The sequence below is a fragment of the Drosophila sulfurigaster genome, chromosome 3 (genome assembly GCF_023558435.1).
Source record: "Drosophila sulfurigaster albostrigata strain 15112-1811.04 chromosome 3, ASM2355843v2, whole genome shotgun sequence".
Lineage (NCBI taxonomy): Eukaryota > Metazoa > Arthropoda > Insecta > Diptera > Drosophilidae > Drosophila > Drosophila sulfurigaster.
Genome location: NC_084883.1, coordinates 3,467,575 through 3,489,465, shown reverse-complemented (window position 1 = coordinate 3,489,465; position 21,891 = coordinate 3,467,575). Strand labels below are relative to the sequence as shown.

Genomic DNA, 21,891 nt, shown 5'->3' with positions numbered 1-21,891 from the left:
GGATGCGGTTTGTGTAGCCAATTCAATGGAAAAGTTTTGCGTGCTTAAAAGGCTCCATGTTTATTTTCCCAAATTCTTTAAATTGCATTCCAACCTTCTTATTAAGCAATGACCGAAGATAAGTTTAATACTTAAATAGAGATTCGATTTACTGAACTGGTCTTCAAAAATGTTAAGATATATATGTATGTACATCGATTTTGAATTTTGTTTCAACTTTACTATAAATAATCAGCATAAATCAAAAATAAGTAAATAATTTGTAAATTTTGTTGTTATTCTTTAAATTGTATTAATCTAAGTTGATTATATTTATCACATACTTGAATAATGATTGAATTCATAGGCTTTATCTAAAATATATTGGGAAGTATTCTCAACAGAGTATTATCAAGTATTATCAAGAGAATCATTATCATTTGACACAACACATATTTGTTTATTAATAATTTAATAAGTTATGAATGTGTTGTGTTAAGTAATAAAATCCCCGAAAGGTTTGCAGAGTATTTCATAATTGAATTCCATATACTTTGTTTGTCATAATTTACTCAACTTTTTCCTTTAATAGTTGCTCTGTCAGATTGTATGTGAGCATTCGTTTGATGGCTTTTTGCCTTACACACAATTGCAAATTGCTTATTCTCATTTTTACTCGTAGTTTGCTTTTTGTTGTTTGCATAAATTCTTTTGGGCTCAACGTAATCCTAATTTGTGGTAGTATAACTCCTGGCTTGACAGGATTGTCAAATAAAATACCAAAAAGCATTATTCTTGCTCAAGGTAAAATGTGAGATGAAGCATTTGCCTAATTTATTGATGGCTTCACAAATCCTAAAAGACATTTTAATAAAAAATTGCAGAAAATAATTGAATCAGGGTTTTTGTGTACGAGCAAGAAGTCAGCCTTTAAACAAACTGATAAATTGAAATTTTTAGTAACAAGATGCCTTCAAATTAAGCAGTTTATTTTATGCTTCATTATAGACTTCGCTAATTTTTATAAATCTGAAAAGTTTATTGTTTTTGTAAATTGTGTATAAATTGCAGCTTTTATATGCAGTTGAATCAGTCAGTATAAAGTATTTAAAATAATATACAGAGTAAAATTTGTGCACGTAAAAGTAAATGAATGGTAAGTTTAGCTGACATTCCCGCATGAATTCTACAGTCCGGTATGGTTGAAATTCTATTGGTTCAGTGTCCGATGAAGGAAGGTCCTTTTCGAACGTACATATACTCTATATGTATGCATATACCACATCAAAGCTGGGTTGAGTAAAGTGGAGCATTTTATAGTTAAGCTGCATTCCCTTTTATAGCACTTGTTGTACTTTGCCACCCGAACTCCCTAACTGCCTAACTGCAGGGGACCCCGAGCAGCTTTTTATTTTAATTTAGCTGCTTCAACTAATGGATTTGGGGCTTACGTAACTTCAACACTTTTGCTCTTGTTGCTGCCACTAAAAAGCCCGCCCTAGTTACGCCCACTTTTGGCTGTAGCATAATAGCAACAACAGCAACAACAACTTAATTTGCATTTTTCAGAATGAAGTAAATATGTGCTCGCCATGTAGTATATAGTGATGTGTCTACAGTTAGTGGAAACTATTGTTGTACGTGACTTAGAGCGTTGACTATGTGCTGCTTTTAATATTAAGTATACGCAGTGCAGACCCCGCATTGTATGTATGCGTGCTTAAATTACGAAGTGTACAAAGTGAAGCAAAGTCTCTAATGACCACTTTGAGGGTTTAAAATGTGCGACAGGCATTTACCGCATAAATAACACTTGTTCGGGAGGTGAGAGGGAACCTGAAGCAGGGTTCTGCTTAAAAAGGAACCGCAACGCGGACAGGATAAAATTAACTTATTCATTAGCAAATGGCAGCCTGGGGCATACTTTGTACATACTTATACCCTATACTACATGTCCTTATACCTTCAACCTTCGAGCTCTGTTTTAATTAAAAACAAGTAACAGTTGATTATTAAACAATGATGTGCTCGATAATTCCCTGTACTTTAAAACTAATTGAAGAGTTCAAACTTTAGAATACATTCGTATAATTAATGAATATTGTCAATTATTGTAACAAGACTAACAGCAAAAGGAAAGGTAAGTGAGTCAATTATTTGTACTTTCCATCAGATATACTCTTCTTTATCCTAAGGTAGAAACGAGGTGAATTCCAACAATGCAAGGTTAAAAGTAGCTGGTAAATTGCATAAGCAGAAAATTCTCCTCACAGACATTTTGATAAGCTGACTGACTGGCTCACTTTTTTTTGAATACATAAATATATTTGTGTCTGTGTCAGTGAGTGTTACACAATAAGTTCTGAGGTTGTTCTTCCTGCTGTTTGGCATCCCCTGACTTTATTGTTCTTTTCCTCTTTTTCGGAATAACGAAAAAAAGTTTAATTAAGTTTTCAAGTTTATTTTTAGCATGGCCCATTGTTTGCATGCGTTGCCTGACTAACAACATCAACAACAATAATAATAATAATAACAACATTGCAAAACAACAGAAATTGTGTTGGCTGTTATTTATGACAGCATTTAGTTGCCCATTTTTGACATGTTGCAACGTTAAGCGTCATGGAACATTTTCGGAGGTCTTACAACGGAAAAGTTTCACACCGTGATTTTTCCGTAAATTTTCTCTTACGAGAGGTTATAAAACAATTTACTTCAATTTACTTAGTTATCGGTATATTAAATTTAAAAAATTAAATCATTCAAACCAAATAATTATTATTAAAACATTTATAACTATATAAATCATAAATGAATACTTTGGACATATCTTTAAAATTTTATAGCCAGTTCCGTTTTATATCAATCTCAAAGAATTTCACAATTTATAATAGTATATTGTGTAAATAATTTTATTAAATTTAATTAAAAATGCCAGATTTTTTTTTTATATTATAATATGTGAGACATTACTCACTTCAGAATATACGAATATTCATTTTTTTAAAAAGAAATTCAGATATTTTTTGTTGGTTAGAAAAAATAAGTTTTTTGTACATTGTGTTATAGACAAAAATTTCAATCTGTTTGTTTTAAAGCGATAAATTGGCAATACTGTTGCTAAAAGCAAGTCATTAAAATTTGACAACATTGAAGTGACAAATCCATCTATCGATATGTCGATAATCATTATCGATTTATTAATTTGCTTTTGTATTGTATTGTCAAAATAAGTCGCTGTCATTTGCTCTGAAAATTGGAGTAGTCACGTTGCAAAGAAATTGTCTAGCTAACTGGAAAATTAATTTAAGTTGCTTACAGGTGATAGAAGAAGGAGTATTTATACTAAACGTAAAATTGTTATATAATATTTTTTTAAATTATATTTTGATATTTAGATTTAGGTGGTAATAAACAGCTACAAAGTATGTCGATGCCAAAGAGTTCTGCGACCCACAACACAGATCAGATTGCATTGTCATACCTCTTGGACAAGGTGCACGATGATATTCTCGTCTCAACTGATAGCTTTCACTTTCGAAAACCAATGAAAAATAATGGAGTTCAGAAACACATGGATTTGCAAACTATTGGACAGAACATCGTGAATCAAGTTTATCAGAGTCGGGCCGATTATTTGCAGGACATTCAAAAGATTGTGGACAACTGTGTGAAATGCAAAGGTGACGATGCAAAACACACGATCTACGCCAGAAATATGTTGGAGCATGCGCGCATTAAGATGAAGGAGTCGGAGCATTTCTTCATTCAACTTGAGGCTAACATTGTGCAACATCTGAAACAAGCAAAGGCTAATTTCGCTGAATGCGGGTACGACTCTGATACTGATAGCGAATAATAACAATAAGTTAATATGCTGGAAAATGTAAGGGTATTATTGGGAGATTATTGGCTACTTTATCTCAGTTATCAAATCTAATATTTCTGATTGTATATAAATATATATATATGAAGCAGAAAGCATTACTAAAGTGTTGTAAATTGTTCGAATACGAAAAGTGCCACGAAAATAGCTGGTAGGCTTCGATTTTTTTTCACGACTTCTTTGCCACATCGAATTGTGCAATTTTTAACCTTTGCAATAGTTTAGAATAATTTTCGCCTGCAATATTTCAGTGTCAATGTAGTTTTTCAAGCAAGATAAGCAAAATAATGTCCATCGAACAAAATTGGATATCTTCCAGTTCCTTTAGCATTGAATTGTAATTTTTCAAGTTGCCACAAATTGGAAGCCGAATTGAGCAGAAAACCCCATAACAATGCTGTTCAATTTGGGAAAAGAACTTGACAATTCATTTTGATTATCGAGCAGGCTTCCAAGGCGAAGACAGCTGGTATTTTTTTTTGCAGGCTGTCAAGTTGAAGTGGAATTCATCTTTGCTCAAATTATATTCCAGAAATGGCATTCACTTCAATTTAACAAAATCGATAGAATAGTTAAGAATATTAAGCCGGAAAATCTTTAAATTGTGTAAGTTACTAATGAAACTTCAAAATTTGAAATTTTTGTAATCTTATTTAAAAAACGATATGCTTGACCAGGTGCAATTGATGTGATTCTGTTTTGCAGAATGCCCCTGATTGCCATTTCGTTAACGTGTCAAATTGAACACGTTTTTTTGTGCAACGAGCAGGACGAAAGTTTTAGCACACGTTGCGCAGTAGAACTTTACTTATGTACAACCGATTCGATTCAGTGAAGTGCGAAATATTCTCGCTGCGATTTGCATGTTCACATAAAAAAGAGAGGAGCGCTCAACAGAGGCAGGGAGGACAGGAGGCAGTTGTGTCGAGTTGGCGCCGCACATAAATGCAAATACTAATGGAACACTTGGTGTTCCACCAAGAGCGAAGCCGAAGCCGAAGTCGAAGCGTGAAGCGAGAAGCGAGAAGGCGAAATACTGGTGTAGAAAGTGTGGCATACATTTAGGCGCCGTCGTCATTGCATGCAAATGTTTGACGTTATACAATAATAAAAGCGTCGTCCGAGCACAGAGAAAAGAAGAGAAGAGCGAAAATATTTTTAGTCTTTCTTTATTTGCGCTCCCCCTTTATATTTTTTTATGCGTTTCGTTTTGCATATTTTCTTGTTCGATTTTTATGGCAGCGTCTGCGACGATGTTTGAAAATGTTGCGCAAATATTTGCGCTTTTATGTGCATTTTCCAAGTGAACCGAGTCCGCTCTGCACGATTCGTTACCATGAATACCCTGTTCGAAGCAGGAAAAATAAAAAGATATGAAGGCTCTGCACTGTTGCATGTCAATAAAATTAGATTTGTGCACCTTAGAGTTGTATTTATAAAACATCGTTTATCACATATAACTGCTCACTAGAGGGTATCGCTAAGTCGTTTATTTTGGCAGTCTGCAGTCTTTTATGCATCTAGAATTTGCTTACGTTTTTTCTGTTGCTTTTTATGATTTACTTACGCTTTGTATTTGTTCTCTCATTCGTGTTTGTATTTGTGTTTGAGCTCTTGTTGGTATTGGGTATTGGCAGAGGTATTAGTGTAGGTTATAGGGTATTGGTATTGGTATTGGTGCTGGGCGTAGGGCAATGGGTGTTGGATATTGGTATTGAAAAAGGTAAATTGGATTGAGAAATTGAAATCGCTTTCACAGCGAAAGAAAAATGTTGCGAAAAAAGAAGCAAATATGTTCTTGTTCTTATTTGTCTCATTGCTCATTGATTTTATGTACTTATGTACACATAGTCACACTCCTACATAAGCTCACTATGTATATATTGAAGAGCTAAGGAAAGAGATAGAAGCGCAGTATAAGCCGTGGACTAGCTGATGTATGCCAATGCATTGCACAAATATCGGTTAAACAGTTCATTGAAATTGCTTGAAAACATTTTTTTGGCTTAGATTATATTAGATTCGTGGAAGAAGTATGGAAGAAGGTATATTGAGTGTACCAAAAATAAATTTATATAATTTTATATAGAAAACAAGTAAAACAGTTACAGTCGAGTCTTAACTTTGAGATAGCCTCTAAACATTTTTAATACTATAAAAGCAACACGAATTCTTAAAATATACGAAATTCATATACTGAAAAAATAAAAAAGGCATATTTACATAGTCCTTCATTTAAAATTTACCATAGGGTACAAAATATACTAGACCGTATTGAATAAGTTATACAATTTTTATTATATCGTAACCAAATTTTCAGGAATTATAAAGGCTAAGAGTTAAGATTTTATTGATTTCCAGGTGCGGAAGCGGTGTGGGAAAAATCTAAATAAAACTTGATCTGCTATAATAACTAGTGTTGTGGAAAAAATTATATCTCTATCTGTTATCGTCTCCGAAGTCTGGGTTATACGGTCAGAAAGATATGCGGACAAATAATATATGATAAAGATGTAATATAAATAATATACATAGATACTTTTTGGAGCCGACAAAAAGTTTGATTACACTCCTATCTAATGCGGAGGGAATATAAATATATGCGGTTCCAATATCTGGATCATCTTGGATTTTCAAAACTCAAGAAGTAAAAGAATACTCGGTTAATCCGCGAATTCTGTGTTCAAGTAATTTTGGTTTAATTTATTATTTTAATCTTTTAATCAGGGGCAACGTAACAAATTATTGCTAAGTGCATGAAGTGACTGCTGGGCTACAGATCCCAACTGAGCCTTAGAAACAAAGTCCTGCTGTACTAAGTGATACTAAAGCCCATATGGACGTACGTGATTCACCTTTGGGACACAGCTTCAATTTCTAACATCGAAGTACTGCAACGTTTCCAAGGCATTACTCTGCGAAGAGTAGCCAAAGCACCTTTCTATGTAAGAAACCAGCTCCTCCACAAGGACCTTGAGATTCCAAGTGTAACCGATGAAGTTAAAAGATACGCTTTGAAGTATCAGGAGAGTCTGGATCAACACTGCAACCTTGCCGACGGCTGAAAAGGCATCACCCCCTTGATCACCTCTGAGCGTATTGTAAATCTAGTCCTTATATTTTAATAGTCAATATGTGAAATTGTTAAAATATAATTAGGTTAAGCTGCCACACCGGTAGAGCAGTATGCTAATTTTAACACCTTGAATAAATAATTCAATATAAAAAATAAAAACTCTTTTTCTGTCTATTAATATTGCCTTCAATCAACAGGCACACATTCAAAATTATGCTGTGAGTCTTGATCATCACTTTCGCTCTTTTTCACTTTTCATAATTATAAAGTTACTGGTTGATCTCATCATGTTCCTTCGTCCATATGATCTCATGCCATTTCCGCGTTAACTTCAATGCCATCCATTATAGAAGTCATTCGCTTAGCGTCCCATTAAAGGGGCCTGTGCATAATTTAGGTAGCTTCTGCCTGGTAGCAGCTAATTAACATCGTCTGATGTGTCCAATTCACAGCAGCTTTTTAGCAAATTACATGTTTCGTGTGCCCAGAACTCCATAGACTAATTAATGCGCCCACTGCAACAAGGCAGGCTTGAGCATAAAAAAAAATAGAAGAAATCGTTATCTGAGATTATATCGAAGTATGCATACCCTTGGATATACTATAACATAAGTTGTTCATATGAAAAAATTGGTTCATTCTTATATTGATATTCTCTTTGAAACAGGTTTCCAAATTTGAAATATAAATACTATAACAAATTTCAAGTTTCATTTTGTATTTGAAAGTGTATACAAAATGCACAACCATGAGAATAATTGCCACCGTTTTACTTTAATTAATTATGACGTCATCGAGTTTCTATTCCCTGTTTCAACTCACGAGGTGGCCAATTAGGAAAAGTCGCTTTGCATGCGACGTCATTTGGTTTGACAATTTTCGAGTAACATGGAAAACGTTTTTGGCGTTGACTATGATGAAGTTTTGCGGTTCGTCGCAGATCCAATTTAGTTCTAGCTAATTTCTGAATAATGGTTCTAATCGGTTCGGTATAAGTGAAAGTGCTACATGGATATGTTAATTCGAAAATGACATTAATTTATGCTGCCTCAGTTCTTGTCATCAGTTATTTGCTGACGTAATTGTTGAATACGTGTGTTAAGCTAACTTTCATATTAGTGTTAGCTAATTAAATTACTAAAAATACGCTCAGGTGACCATTGCATTTAAAATGTTTGTTTTCATTTGGTTCAAAATCATTTCCCATTTTAAGAAATTATTTATAAAGCCATTTAGAGAACTTTGTTAGAACTACTTATATGCCATATATAATATAATATGTTATACATACGAGTATAATTAAGAAAATGTACGAATACTCTCTTATTTGTCAACTCATCTTTTAATTTACTTTTGAAAAAAATTGTTAATAATTTTAAAGCAAACAAATAAATACAAGGAAACATTGACAAATTTCATATGAAATAAATTTAATGGGAAGTTCTCATATTTGTTTACTTTTAAATAAGTAAATCTTACTTATTTGCCCTACAGAAAGCTTAAAGATTCTGCTTGTATTTATCATATTTAAAAAAAAAGTTTCATATATCTTTTACTGAAAATACTGTAAATTATATTCCTGTTTTTTATTTCATTTTACCTATTCAAGTAGAAAATGCCAAATTGGCCTGTTCTCTTTCTTACACTTGAGAATATCCCTTTTTATAACAATACGTTCAATTAAATGAAAGACTTTCAAAAAGTTAAACAAAACATTTCTATACATAAAGATTTTTAATTATTTGGTACGAATTTGTTGTGTGTGTATACAATATGGGTGAGTTTGATGTACATATGTATGATGTATGTATGTATTTAGGTTTATGACTTAAGTGCAGCATGACGCTTTGAGCTGATCTTTGATCTTAACCAAGAATAGTTTAACTAGAGACTAAACCAAACCCAAGACCAAGCACAGTATATAACAGTCGCTCAGTAGTTACGACCCATGACACGATCCAAATCATTCCAGCTGCAGGAATAATCGATCTGCAACAGACCCTTCTTGCTCAAGCCAAATTTACGCGCATAAATTCCGGCGTAGAGCGACGAGTCGCTGGGTGAATCGCTTGACTGCATTGCGGCCGCTCTTCCGCCCGCCAGAGTGCCGTAGAGTGTGGATGGGGCGGCATAGATGAGAGAGGTCGCCTGCTGTTGGCACTCGGCACAATCCGGTAGGCTGCAATAGGGCATCGTAGCATAGGGATTGCAATAGTCATAGGCGGGCGAGAGCGGCGGTGGTGCGGGGAAATCAATCTGTGGTGCTGCCTGATTAGCTGCCATTGACTTGGTAGCTGCGCTTCGCTTGCGTCGCGGATGCGGCGCTGTGCCGTATCCTGTGCCATAGCTGGGACGCTTCTCTTGACTGGGCATGGGACGACGCTGTAGTGTGGCCGCTCGTCGTGGCAGCGGCATGGAAGGCATCTCATCGCCGCCGATGGATGAGTGCTGCTCGGTCGAGCTGGCACTGGATACACCTTTAAAAGAGATGCGAGTATTATAATCGAGTAAGGAAACTACAGTCGAGTGTGCTCGACTGAGAGATACCCCCGAAACATTTTCAGTGCAGAAGCAGTATCAGTACCAAAAATATACTAAAATATACCGTAAGATTTATTTGGTATGTCGACATACTACAATAATTTAGAAAACTACAGTCAAGTGGGCTCGACTGAGAGATACCCACAAAACATTTTCAGCAAAAGCAAAATAGTTCAGAAGCACTATCAGTATCAAAAAATACTGAAATATACCAAAAGATTCACGTCGTATATAGGAATAGTATATAACAAAAAAACTACCCATAAGTATGTATACTTCGAGATACCCACTACCCATATTGAACAACAGAAAATATAATATATTAATATTATTCTGAAAAATTACTAAAATGTACAAATGCTTTTGTTCATTGTTCATACAAAATATACAGGGCACAGATTCAACAGAAGCAACTCAGTGCATCAGCGATGTTATCGAAAGTATTTTCCGAATCTGCCATTTAAAATATATCACAGAGTACAATATATACCAAATGGGCAACTAAAACAGTTGTGTGCCAAATAAAATGATTTCTTCTAAGATATTTTGCAATTTTTAAATTGAAATACTCTCTTATACGCTTTTATGCGCACAGACAGACAGTCAAACGGATATGACTATATGTTATTTAGTATAAGTGGTTACTAATCCAATTCATTGAATTCACCTCCATAGCCGTTGTAAAGCTGGCGCTGCTCGGCATACAAATCCTGCTCCGGCTGGTAGTCATCGTCCAGATGCAACTGTCTGGTCATGGTGGCCATATAGTCATCATAGCGACTAGGCGGTGCCCCATAGAGTTCACTGCGTGCCGCATAAATCGGTTCCTTTTGCAGCATGCTGCGACTGCGACTGCGACTCTGACTTTGGACGTGAGTTGGGAGACGACAGCACTCCAGCTGACACTGATTACGTGATACGCGTCTCGTGTGTGGGCGTGGCATGGTGGAGGCCATGGTCAAGCCATTGCCATAGCCATAAACTGGCGCCGCCGTTGGACTTGGCGACTGCGATGCCTGTTCGTAGTCCAGAGCCGTCTCATAGTCGGGCACCGCAGCTGGGGCAACATCTGTGTCCATTTTCTTGCGCACATAATCGTAATTCTCCAGATCCCAGGGATCCACATAGCAGCGCTGTGAGGGCAAGAGAGTCGTCCCATAAATATCCTCTGTGTTGTCAATGTTGTAGGGTGATTCCACCACGGGCAATGCCTGTTTGGGACCCGCACGACGTCGTCGCGGAGCTGTTTGACTGCGTTCCCGCATTCTGCAATAAGAGAGGGAGAGAGAGTGCAAAGAGAAAGAGAAAGAGTGTTAGCTTAGTGCGTAACTGGTTATATATTTTCAATGGCTCCGATTATGTAATGCGTGCGAAGATTGTGCGGCACGTCGTCTTCCGCCACTCATCATGCATCAACCTGTTGAGCTGGTAAATCTTGTCCACACAAATCTCTTGATGTTGCATGCCACACTATAAATGTCTCGAGTTCATGTAGCTGCCACTAGCTCACCTTCGCCTAACAGGTGTTACAATTTATGCATTTGCTAACTCAATTTCAATCAGATCTCTCGCGCAGCTTGTCGTTGGGTTTTGCCAGTTGCCAATTTGGATCAAAAACAACAGTGTTCGATAAAACTTTAATTTTCTTTATTTATATTCAGATTCATTGTGTTTCAAATAAAACGTGAACATCTCCCATGATTGACTTTTTTACTTTTTAGGTTTCATGCTTCAAAAGCATAAACTTTTTCTATCAAAGCTTAAACTTGTTACTCCCTTTGTTCCAACTAAATAATATAATGTGAAAGATAATATTTTGTATTTAAAAAAAAATGAAAAATCAAATTCAAATTATGTAGTACATAATATGTACTAATAAAATATAAAATTGAATGGTATTTATATATTAAATAGTACTATATTAACGTTACTGGGAAAATATACTAAAAGTTGTCATGGGCAACAAATCGGTGAACTCTTCTGCTGGCTCTTACAGAAATATATTTGGCCATAAATGCAATTGACACCGAAAATTGTGCAAAGCATTGCATAAATTTAATTAAAATATGCATGTAATTCGTTCGTCTGGGAAATCAAATAGTTTGAATTCAGGTTGTCAGTGCAGGTGATAACCGGATGTGTCATGTAAAGTTGATTATCTTTTTATTGAAATGACAGTTTATTAATTGAAGCTATTTAAAATCCTTGTCACATTAACATCATAATATTTTATTTATTCAGATAAATAAGAGAGAGGCGAGTTTTTCTCAAAACTTTAAATATTAATTCATGTTTGTCTTCATTTCAACTTACTATCAATTTATCAAGTGTTGTTGTTATTATAAGATTAGCTTTCACAATAAATGTAGTCGAACATGTGGTATAATTTTAATTACAATCTGGTATATTTTACACTTTATGGTAGATATGTAATAGTACATTAATATACCAAATATATAATTAGGTATATTTCAGTTTTTTTCCAATTATTAATTTTGTATATCTTAAGAAGAATACCGCATTGTTTTACTCTTATTCAAAATAAGTAACGGATATCTCACACCTGAGCAGACTTAAATGTAGCTTTATAAATTGTTTGATTATTATGTCGGTGTATTATTTTGGTATATTTTAAGAATAATACCACAATATTTTGCATTTATTGAAAATGAGTAGAGGATATTTCACAGTCGAGCATACTCGAGTGTTGCTTTCTTACTTGTTTTTACTATAGCTCAAATATAAAATCTTAAGTAGTCCGGTTACAATTAATATACATAATTGTTTAACGAGAAGCAATTTCATGTGACGAATTGAACGCATTCAAACTAAAGTTGCATAATTAATTTATTTAACATGGAATATTAGCCATTTAAAGGCCTTGATATAATGAGTCTATAATAACTGAATTTCGATGATATGCAAAATTTGAATGTAACAATCAATCATTTTATGATATTTTGGAGAGCTCAAGAGAAAAGAGTTTACAGTGCCCAGAAGTAATATTTAAGCGACCATGTTCAGCTATGAAACTTAATAAAATAAGGTTTAAGATTTGTGCATCTGGTATAAAACACACATACTATATATATCATGTTTATTTTAGGTCCAATATCTAGTTGAACATATAATATGTTATTTGTTTTAGCATCAACTCGCTGTATATTTTTCATTTATTGGCCACTCATCGTATTGTTTGACTTTTTGCTTAGCATTCAATTTGAAATTTTGAAATATCTCAGAGATATTGACTTTTGGTTATTGGTCATTGGATGTTTGGGTTTATTTGAGCCCCACGCCCATTTGGCTGAAAGTTGTGCAACTTTTGCAGGCATTCGCAATTTTTGTGTTCATTTGCATAGTTTTTATTTTTCATTTGGGTTTTTTTGTTTTAATTTCTTGGGCGATCGATTAACATTTCTATGGGTTCCATGTCCAACGACCAACTGACAAGACCCCATCAACAACAAACAACAACCAACAACCAACAACCACCGAGGGTGACAACGAACTTTTCTCGTTGTTGTTACTATTGTTTATGCTAGTTTTTCTTTTGTTTTTCAACAAAATATTTATAAAATACACAAAGTAAATTGCAATATAAACAATGCAACGTGACTTTGGTTTGGCACGCAAATGAAATTGTCTGGCAACGACTATTTATATAGCAAACACGACGACTATCAATGCGAAAAAGCAACAACAATCAAGACAAGAAAAACCCATATAAATTGATATCAATAGATAGATAGCTACAAAAATGAGAAATGGGAAACTCGCACGTTTAGGTATCGATGCACGCAAATAAATGGAATCTCGTTACTAACAATTTTGATTTATTTCTTTTAGCAAAGCTGTTCAGTGGAGCATGGAATAAAAGTACTATTCGTACATACAAAAGCAAAGACTCGCATTCATCAGCACAAACAAACACAAGTTGTGCAGCTGATAAGTTGCATAAATGCATATTACGTATACGGCGAGTGTGCCCGACACCAACAATGGTTGTCTTGGAACCCATCAGCGATTATCTCTCTATTATATTATATGGTTTATATTCATTTACATAAACCTATATACGGATAGTCGGTGTTCTAATTCAATGTCTAAACTAATTGATAGTCGCAAATGCAGAAAAATGTTGGTCTTACTATTTTCGATTATCTGGTCAACGTTGTTCTCATTTACATACCAAATATGTCAAGTTTATGTTTGCCTTTTAGCCACATGAAAATTCAACTTTTGCATTGAATTCAAGTTTATTGATATTGGAGATACTGCATAGATCAAACGATATTCAGATATTGCATATAATGCTTTCAATATCAATAAATTTAGATATAATGCTGAAGTGCACTTATTATTTGAATCATAAATTCCAAATAACTGGCGAATTTTTATCCATATTTATAGCCTACACTCGTACAGACAACCTATCAAATGCAGATTGTAAAATTTGTAGAATATATAGATAACAATAATAATATGTTAGTATTCATTTTAATTATATCATATATAAAAAAAAAATTTCATTGTGAAAGCATAATTAATTTAATTTTTGGAGTTTGTTTGAAAAAATTTAAATTTTTAAACATCGTACTTTTATTCTTTAAGATTTTAATAAATCCTAAGTTATTTTATTGCCTTTGTTTACTCCCAGTTATTAAAAAACAACTGCTGAAATAAATATTTAAATTTATTTGTCGACTTTTCAATCCTTGTCTAACCAAAGATATTGTATTCTTGTTAAGCAGACAATACTTTGAATATTTTCAATAGTATTAATAAAATAAACAAATGTAAGTGCTTCCTCAATTTAAAGTTATATTTTATCATATTTAAATGACATTTATTTCAAACATACTCTTTTTTAGTCATAAACAACCGAATATAGTTGATTATTATTCTAATTATCTGCATATTTTGACAACGACTTAAAAAGTTGAAGCCAAAAAAAAACTCGTTTATTTTAGACACATGGTCTAACGACCTTGCGAATTATGCAAAATGAGCATCTTGAAAGGCGAAATTCCAAAGTAATGAATAATATTAATTAGCTGCGTGAAATCATCCAAGTTCAAAAGCTCAACGGTCAAAATTGACGTTATGCTATTATGTTTATTATTTGTTACTACAAGATAACAGATAAGTGCCCTAAAAATATAATTCATAAATCATCTATTGACCATGATTTCTTTTTAAAGCTTAGATTACTTTACTAAGCTTCACAAAGAAAACAAAAGAGCGAAATCTCTTTCAGTCGCTCTCTAAATAGAACATTAAGAAATGACTTTATGAATGGTGTGGAATGTTTTCTTCTGCTTTACAGAAGTTCCTCAATCTTTAGCAAATCGATTCCAATCACGTTTTCAGCTGCGCCCTAAAAAAAATACATCCAGAAGAACGACAAGTGTCTGAAGAGTGACTCAGAAGAGTCACTTACAAATGCCTGGGCGTATGACAATTGCCAACGTATCCATCATTAGCCATGAGGGTACCCAAAATGGTCTTCTTCACAATCGAAATGCAACTGAAGCCCACGCGATCCACAACAAGCCCCTGCATAAAGTCGGAAATCAACCCACCAACAGTTGTTTGCTGATGAGCATCTTTCTATATGTAATAACATAATATTAAATTTTTGCGTCTTATTGTATTATTTTTTGTTATGACTTTCTTTGCATTTGACACACTTTGCCATTCCGAGATATTCATTCACCTTTTAAGCTTTGTTTAATTTGGTTTCTTTAGGGAATCTTTTTCTTTTTTGTTGGTTGTCACTTTTGCTGTTCTTTTCTATTTTTTTGAATCGGCTCGCGAATTCTAAGCATGTTTCAAACGCGGCACATAGCACATAAGCTTAACAGACATGTCAACAACAAATATTGTTTTTATACGAATAACATAGATGTGAGCCGCACACTCCACAACCGATCTTTCTTTCAAGCGTCGCGCATGCGCTGCCGTTAGCGCTCGCGTCTTAACTGACTAGACAAGCTGCTTGCGGTCTTTGAGTTCGCGATCGCAACGTGCCGAAGAAGTTCGACCGACATGTTGGGCTTCGAACGAGGTTTGAATTTGACTTGTTGCGTCCGTAGCAAAGTCTGCGATATTTGGGAATTCATTGAGGAGCTGCGGAGTCTGAAGTTGTAACATGTTTGGTTCGAACTTTGACCTAACGCATTCAAAGCTTGGTTTTAATTAATTAACAACCCATTTAAGCCACAGTTAACTGATTATATCACTGTCGGGGACTGTCAGAGGTGCGCTCGCCTCAAGACCCATTGATATGTAAATTTGCACCCGTAATCGCAGCTCTACGAGAAACCCAGCAGCCAAGTTCAACTTGTGGCCCCAAAAAGAAATGAGAGAAATTACATAATGTGCAGCAGCCTTTAAACTTGAACCGACTTAAATGTGGGAAAAGGGGGAGTGGACTTGAATGATTCGGCAACAATCTGCCAAATACCAACCACAGTTGTCATCTGGTATTTGTAATGTGTTCAACACACCCCTCCCCCCAAACTCCACCTCATGTTATTTTACAAACAGAAAATAATTTATGCACATTTTTTTGGTTTGGTTTTTTCTTTTATATTTATTTTACCTTTCTGTGCGCGTTATTCATTAACAAAAGCAAATAATTGGCTCGGCAACAACAAAACTTTCACTTTCAATGTGTTGGCGGGTTTCATTGATTTGAGCCGTTTATCTAGCATTTGTTAGGCTAAACTTTTGGAGACTCTCGATGCATTTAATGTACATATATTGGCCAGGTTAGTTATTTCGGCTGCGGTTTTATGACAGACAATTGTAGTGTAAATTGACAATGCTATTTGTGTCAATTAATTAAAGCAAAGCACATGATTTATTTTTCAGTTAGTTTTTGGTTCAATTCTGCGACGCAGAAATTCAAACGGAAATTATGTTCAATTTTAGGAAAAATTAATTTATGCGAATTAAGCTGCTTAGATTAAATCAACTTCAGAGCGTTGTTCACTATGTTTCAGCTATTCAATACTAATATAATTTTGTTTAAATTTAGGTAATGTATTAGATGAGGTTTTTTTTCCAAATCATGGTAAACAAAACATGTTAATTGAAAATATCCCAAAATGAAGAAATAATTATCTTCATTTGCTATTATATATTATGTAACTTTCAAATTGTTGTGAATAATGTGAATAATTTATTAAATGAGCATTTCTTTTAAGTGCAATTTTAGCAAATAATTATATAATACTTGTCCAACATATATTTATATTAATCTTTTTATACCCGCTACCCATAGGGTAGAAGGGTATTATAACTTTGTGCCGGCAGGAAATGTATGTAACAGGTAGAAGGAGGCATCTCTGACCCTATAAAGTATATATATTCTTGATCAGAGTCAACAGCCGAGACGATATAGCCATGTCCGTCTGTCCGTCTGTGTGTCTGTCCGTCTGTCCGTATGAACACCTAGATCTCAGAGACTACGAGAGATAGAGCTATAATTTTTCGACAGCATTTGTTATGTTTGCACGCAGATCAAGTTTGTTTCAAATTTTTGCCACGCCCACTTCCGCCCCCGCAAATCAAAAAAATCGAATAACAAGTGTAATTTTAAAGCTAGAGCTACGAATTTTGGTATATACAATAATTTCTGTAGTAGTTATGATGCGATCATATCATCAGATATCATCAGATCGGATATGGTTGCGATCAGATAAAAATTGTGGAAGTTATTAAAGAAATACTTTTGTATGGGCAAAAACGCCTACTTACTGGTAAATTTTGCACTTTATAGTATATCTTGAATGTAGTACTATATCAATATACCAAATATACTATTTATTTGGTAGTACTTTTGTGGTATACTATTTTGGTATATTTTGAGAATAATATCGCAACATCTTGCTCTTATTGAAAATGGGTAGCGGGTATATCACAACCGAGCACACTCTTTTGTTGCTTTCTTTCTTATTTATGTTTTCAGTTTAATGTTTACTTGTAAATAATTTATATAATAATATTATTTGTTTCATTTTTTTAAACAATAATAATAAAAATAAAACCACAAAATATATTATTTATAATCATAGTTTATCCTTGAAATATGTTGCAAAATTCATTTATAATTTGTCATACATTTAATAAACAATTGCCAACTGACAAAATTGAGCGCTATTAAAATCTTGTCAGCCAATTTGCTATGTTCGAGTATGCAATTCGAAATAGATTAAACAAATTACAAAAACAAATCGAATAAAAAATGAAATTGATCAGCATTGTCACTTGGAATGGAATGCAATATTTTTTTTTCTAAATCTCTGCGAAATATGTATTTGAGCAATTTGTGGGCTTTAACTATAATAAAAAGAGTTATTTCGCGTGTTCTAAATACCTGTGTTTGTTCGTTTATGGAGCTGGTAAATGGTGCACACAGTTATGAGTGTGTGTGTGTGTGTGTGTGTGTGTGTGTGGGGGGCACAGGAAACCGGTTGCAGCTGGTGCACCCAATAGGCCCGCAGCATCGAGGGGCAGCCCAGGCCAACAGCTGCCTCACATGTGTTCGGCTAACAGCTCGTTGATCTCTGCTCTAATTTTTGCGAGACGACTTTGGCATTGTGCAACATGCGGCATGCTGCGATATGGCGTTAGAGGCAGCTGCGAATGGTGGATTGCTGCACCCAAAGCACCCAAAGCACCCAAGGCAACCCAAAGCGAGGGACCAAGACTCCAGCTACACACTCTGTAGTTCCCCCATTTGCCCGTTGTGTTTTTTCTTCATTTTTTTGCAATTCAGCTGCTGCCCCGCCTGTCAATTTCGCATACTTTCGATTTTTCATATGTCGTTTTATGGTCGCATTTATCGCTCAATGCGTTTCATTGCAACACGTTCGCTCACTTTTTTCTCTCTCTCCCTCTTTATTTTATACAAAAGTACACATGTACGTTATGTAGGTAGTTTGCTTCGGCATTTGAGAGATGAATGTAAGTGGATTTGGACCTGCACCTTAATGGCCTTTTCCTCATGCTACCAACTCGTATAACATGCTCTTATTTCCCATTGTCATTGTTGTGGGATTCGCACGTGTGCGGCACACAAAACCACAAGAAATTTGTCTTGTTATTGTCTGTTGTTTCCCCATTTCTTTTGCCGACTCAGCGAAAAAAGTTTTCCAAGTGCCCATTGGACATCCAGTGGGTTGGCAAAGAGTGAACACGAATACGAACACGGATAGGGAACACGGCATGAGGAATGAGAAACAGGGAAGCAATACATTATGTCTGTACAATCGTATTGGATTTTAGATGAAAGCATACGAGTAGATTCTTAAATAAAATTAAACAAACTTTTACCAAGCAATAAAATACAGTTAAATCTTTGTCTGCTGCTTCATCAATATTTCAGTTTAAAAGCCTGTTTTCAATTTAGCCAAAGTTAGGCTGTCTACAAGGCGGTTTTTATCAAGTGTCCTCGACTAAGAGATATCTGTTGCATTCACAGACTGCAAATAAAATGTAGAGCGAGTAAAGCAGCTATTAATATATCCGACACCCATAGAAAACTAATTTAACTCTGTGCCGACAGGAAATGTAAATGCCGTGTCATAATTGATTTAGTTTATAATCTGATATTAATGGTATATAGTATATTTTGCATTTAGTAGTTTATCGATATTCGAATTACAGCTTTCAGTATATAATATTAATGCGGCGAGTAATATGGTTTAGTATATTCTACTGTAGCTTTTTAACTCATTATACCCGCTATTCACCCTTGTGTCGGCAGAGAATGTATGCAATAGACAGAAGGAGACATGTCTGACTTAATAAAGTATGTGTATATAATATTGATCAGCATCTACAACCGAGGCGATGTAGCCATGTCCGTCTGTTCTGGTATATTTGGTACTTCATGGTAAATCTTAAATGCAACAGTATATTAATATACCAAATAAAGCTTATAGTGTTTCAGTATTATTTCGTAATATTAATATAATTTTACTTTTATTGAAACGGGTAGTGAGTATCTCAAAGTTGAGCATACTTTACTGTAGCTATTTTATGATCAACTTTGTGACTTTAGTATTTTCAATATGTGTGTCGAATATTAAGTGAGTATTGAGTTTAAAGATTCCTTCTACCCGTTCAACGCATTATTTCTGATCACTTATCTAACCCTATAAGTGATTTATAATATAATAATGTTGTCGACGATTATTTATTGACCATTGAGATGCGTATTCTGGTTATTGTCTTGGCGATATCAAGACGGCAACAGATGCTTGTAAACATGAATAGTACTTGTATTTAAATGCACTCATTGCACAATTGATGTGATGATGCAACAAGACAAAAGCAACAATAAAAATATGTTGTCTAACACGGAAAAACATCATCGACATCTTCTGAGGGCCGGCAACGAATCGCAGATCTTAAAGATCTCCAACTCTTCGAGTTGAAGATGATGCTGGGTTCAAGTGGCACTGGCACAAATCATCTTTTGAATATCCAGCAACAACACTAACAACATCTGCAACAACAACAACAATGACAAACAGCAAAAGTGCAACTGCAAGACAAACCAGCAGCTAAAACTTTGGCACAATTTGGTCAAATCTGTGAGTTGTTTCTTTGGCTTTTTGTTGTTGTCTGTCGGTTTTTGTTTGTCTTTGACGAGTTTTAATTTGTTTTTGTTGATTGCTGTTTGGCTTAGTGCGTTGTTGTCTTGTTGCTGCTGCTGCTGCTTTCTTAAGTGGTAAGCTTGCTTAATCTGCGTTTTGTTGCTGCAAATCAAAAACTTTTTTGGGAGTGAGAGTAGGACGGAAATGAACATTTTAATAATTAAGCGAACCGAGTAACAAAGACATCAAACGCCCAAGCAGAAAAGTGCATTATGCAACCATACGCAAAGCTTGTAGTAGTTATATATTTTTAAAGTGAAATATGCCGCAAATATTACTCCGCTCTAACCTTTGTACAACCAGATATTCTATGTTTCAACTATAGTATATTATTTTGCGAATAATTTTGAATAAATTTTAATCGATTACTGAAAATACGAAAAATTATTAATTAGTTATCTCTTTATCAATTCTTTTTGAGTATTAAAATTTATATTATATAAAAATAACATAAGCAATTTAATTTCTTCATAAAATAAAAATATATCTGACAAATCAATCAACGTGTTTTGTGTTATTACTGACAAGTTTTAAAATATTCTTAAATTTTACATAAAAACTACAGTCAAGTGTACTCGACTATGAGATACCCTCTTCCCATTTTCATATACCAAAGTAATATACCGAAAAAATACAAAAATACATCAAAGGTTATATTTCGTATATCGAAATATTAAAAAAATACCATAAAGTGAAAAAAATATACAAGATTGTTAGCCGTATCGTCTCTCCTGATCAATAATATATAAACTTTATGGGTGGGAGATACTCGTACCTCCTTCTGTCTATTAGATATATTTTCTGCTACTATACCGTTCTATCCGAAGGGTAGAGGGGCTAAATACTATTCCTCCAGAAATTCCTAAACAATTAGTATAATTATTCTATATCAATTCCATTAAGATGTAACATAATACCATTCATAAAATAAATGTATAATTATTTGGTTTTCTTAAGTTTATTTTATGAATGTGACTTCCGACATGCTATTATTGACTAATGATTATCTCTTAATTTAGTTGCAAAACACTTAAATGATCACAGTAATCAAACACAAAGAGTGCTTGCCATAACTTTGCATATAGTAGATGGCTGAAGAGCAAATAAAAATGAAGCGATCGATTTCCTTATAGCTGCTGATGAATATCTTCGCTCAAAGTGGTCAAATACCATAAATCAGCAAAAAGTGTTGAAATTGTCGCGATATTTGTGCGACAGCTTCAAGATCAATAACGTCATAATGATGATGATGATGACTTTGAAAACGTTGTATTGATAATATTGTTATTGGCAGTACTTTTATTTATCTATGTGATTTTCATGGCTTCGCAGCAAAGTAAATAAAATCGCATTAAAGACGCTGATTACATTTTTGGGCTGTGGCTCAGTTGAGACTTGATTTGAGAAACTGACCTGGAGAGCAGTATAAAAATCAATAAATCAAGCCAACTTGTAATGATAGTTGCTCTTCATATGATGGAATAATATTTATAATGATTAAGTGTTATTATCTCTGTCTGTAAATTCATCTCTTTCTTTTGGCATTACCAAATCTTTTTTTTGTCTTTGACCTTGTGCAGATTTTAAGCACCAGACAATTGACACTGAGCGCGTTAATTATAGGCTGAAAAAGAAAATTGGGTAACCAAAACTGCTGGAGACTAAAGCTCAATTAAGTTGTAAAGTTGTAAAGTGATCTTTTAAAGACGCTCAAAACATTTGAAGAGACTGGGCGT

The 21,891-nt window shown here is 34.4% G+C and overlaps 2 protein-coding genes across 4 annotated transcripts; one reads left to right on the top strand and one right to left on the bottom strand.

Annotated features, from left to right (window-relative positions):
• The first annotated feature begins 3,214 nt into the window (after positions 1-3,214).
• Positions 3,215-3,945, top strand: LOC133844719 (transcription initiation factor TFIID subunit 1-like). The gene is made up of 2 exons (XM_062278822.1): positions 3,215-3,300; positions 3,378-3,945. The coding sequence occupies exon 2, from the start codon at positions 3,407-3,409 to the stop codon at positions 3,836-3,838; it is 432 nt and encodes a 143-aa protein (XP_062134806.1). The 5' UTR covers positions 3,215-3,300; positions 3,378-3,406; the 3' UTR covers positions 3,839-3,945.
• Positions 3,946-8,575: 4,630 nt separating this feature from the next.
• On the bottom strand, positions 8,576-15,466 carry LOC133846107 (uncharacterized). 3 transcript variants are annotated; one of them, XM_062280859.1, is made up of 3 exons: positions 10,813-10,930; positions 10,150-10,748; positions 8,577-9,418 (listed from the first exon to the last, which is right to left on the bottom strand). In XM_062280859.1, exons 2-3 carry the CDS (start codon positions 10,745-10,747, stop codon positions 8,874-8,876), a joined length of 1,143 nt encoding a protein of 380 aa, XP_062136843.1. In that variant the 5' UTR covers position 10,748; positions 10,813-10,930; the 3' UTR covers positions 8,577-8,873. The 3 variants fall into 3 exon arrangements, with proteins under 3 accessions (XP_062136844.1, XP_062136843.1, XP_062136842.1); XM_062280858.1 differs by lacking the exon at positions 10,813-10,930 and adding an exon at positions 15,202-15,466 and having other exon boundaries at positions 8,578-9,418; XM_062280860.1 differs by lacking the exon at positions 10,813-10,930 and having other exon boundaries at positions 8,576-9,418.
• Between the last annotated feature and the right edge of the window lie 6,425 nt (positions 15,467-21,891).

Bases quoted from the DNA above. Each gene is read 5' to 3' on its own strand.
- LOC133846107 (XM_062280858.1), bottom strand. From the start codon at position 10,747: ATGCGGGAACGCAGTCAAACAGCTCCGCGACGACGTCGTGCGGGTCCC. The intron at 9,419-10,149 runs GTGAATTCAATG...TCTCTTTTAAAG, and splicing joins GCTTTACAACGGCTATGGAG to GTGTATCCAGTGCCAGCTCG.
- LOC133844719 (XM_062278822.1), top strand. From the start codon at position 3,407: ATGTCGATGCCAAAGAGTTCTGCGACCCACAACACAGATCAGATTGCA.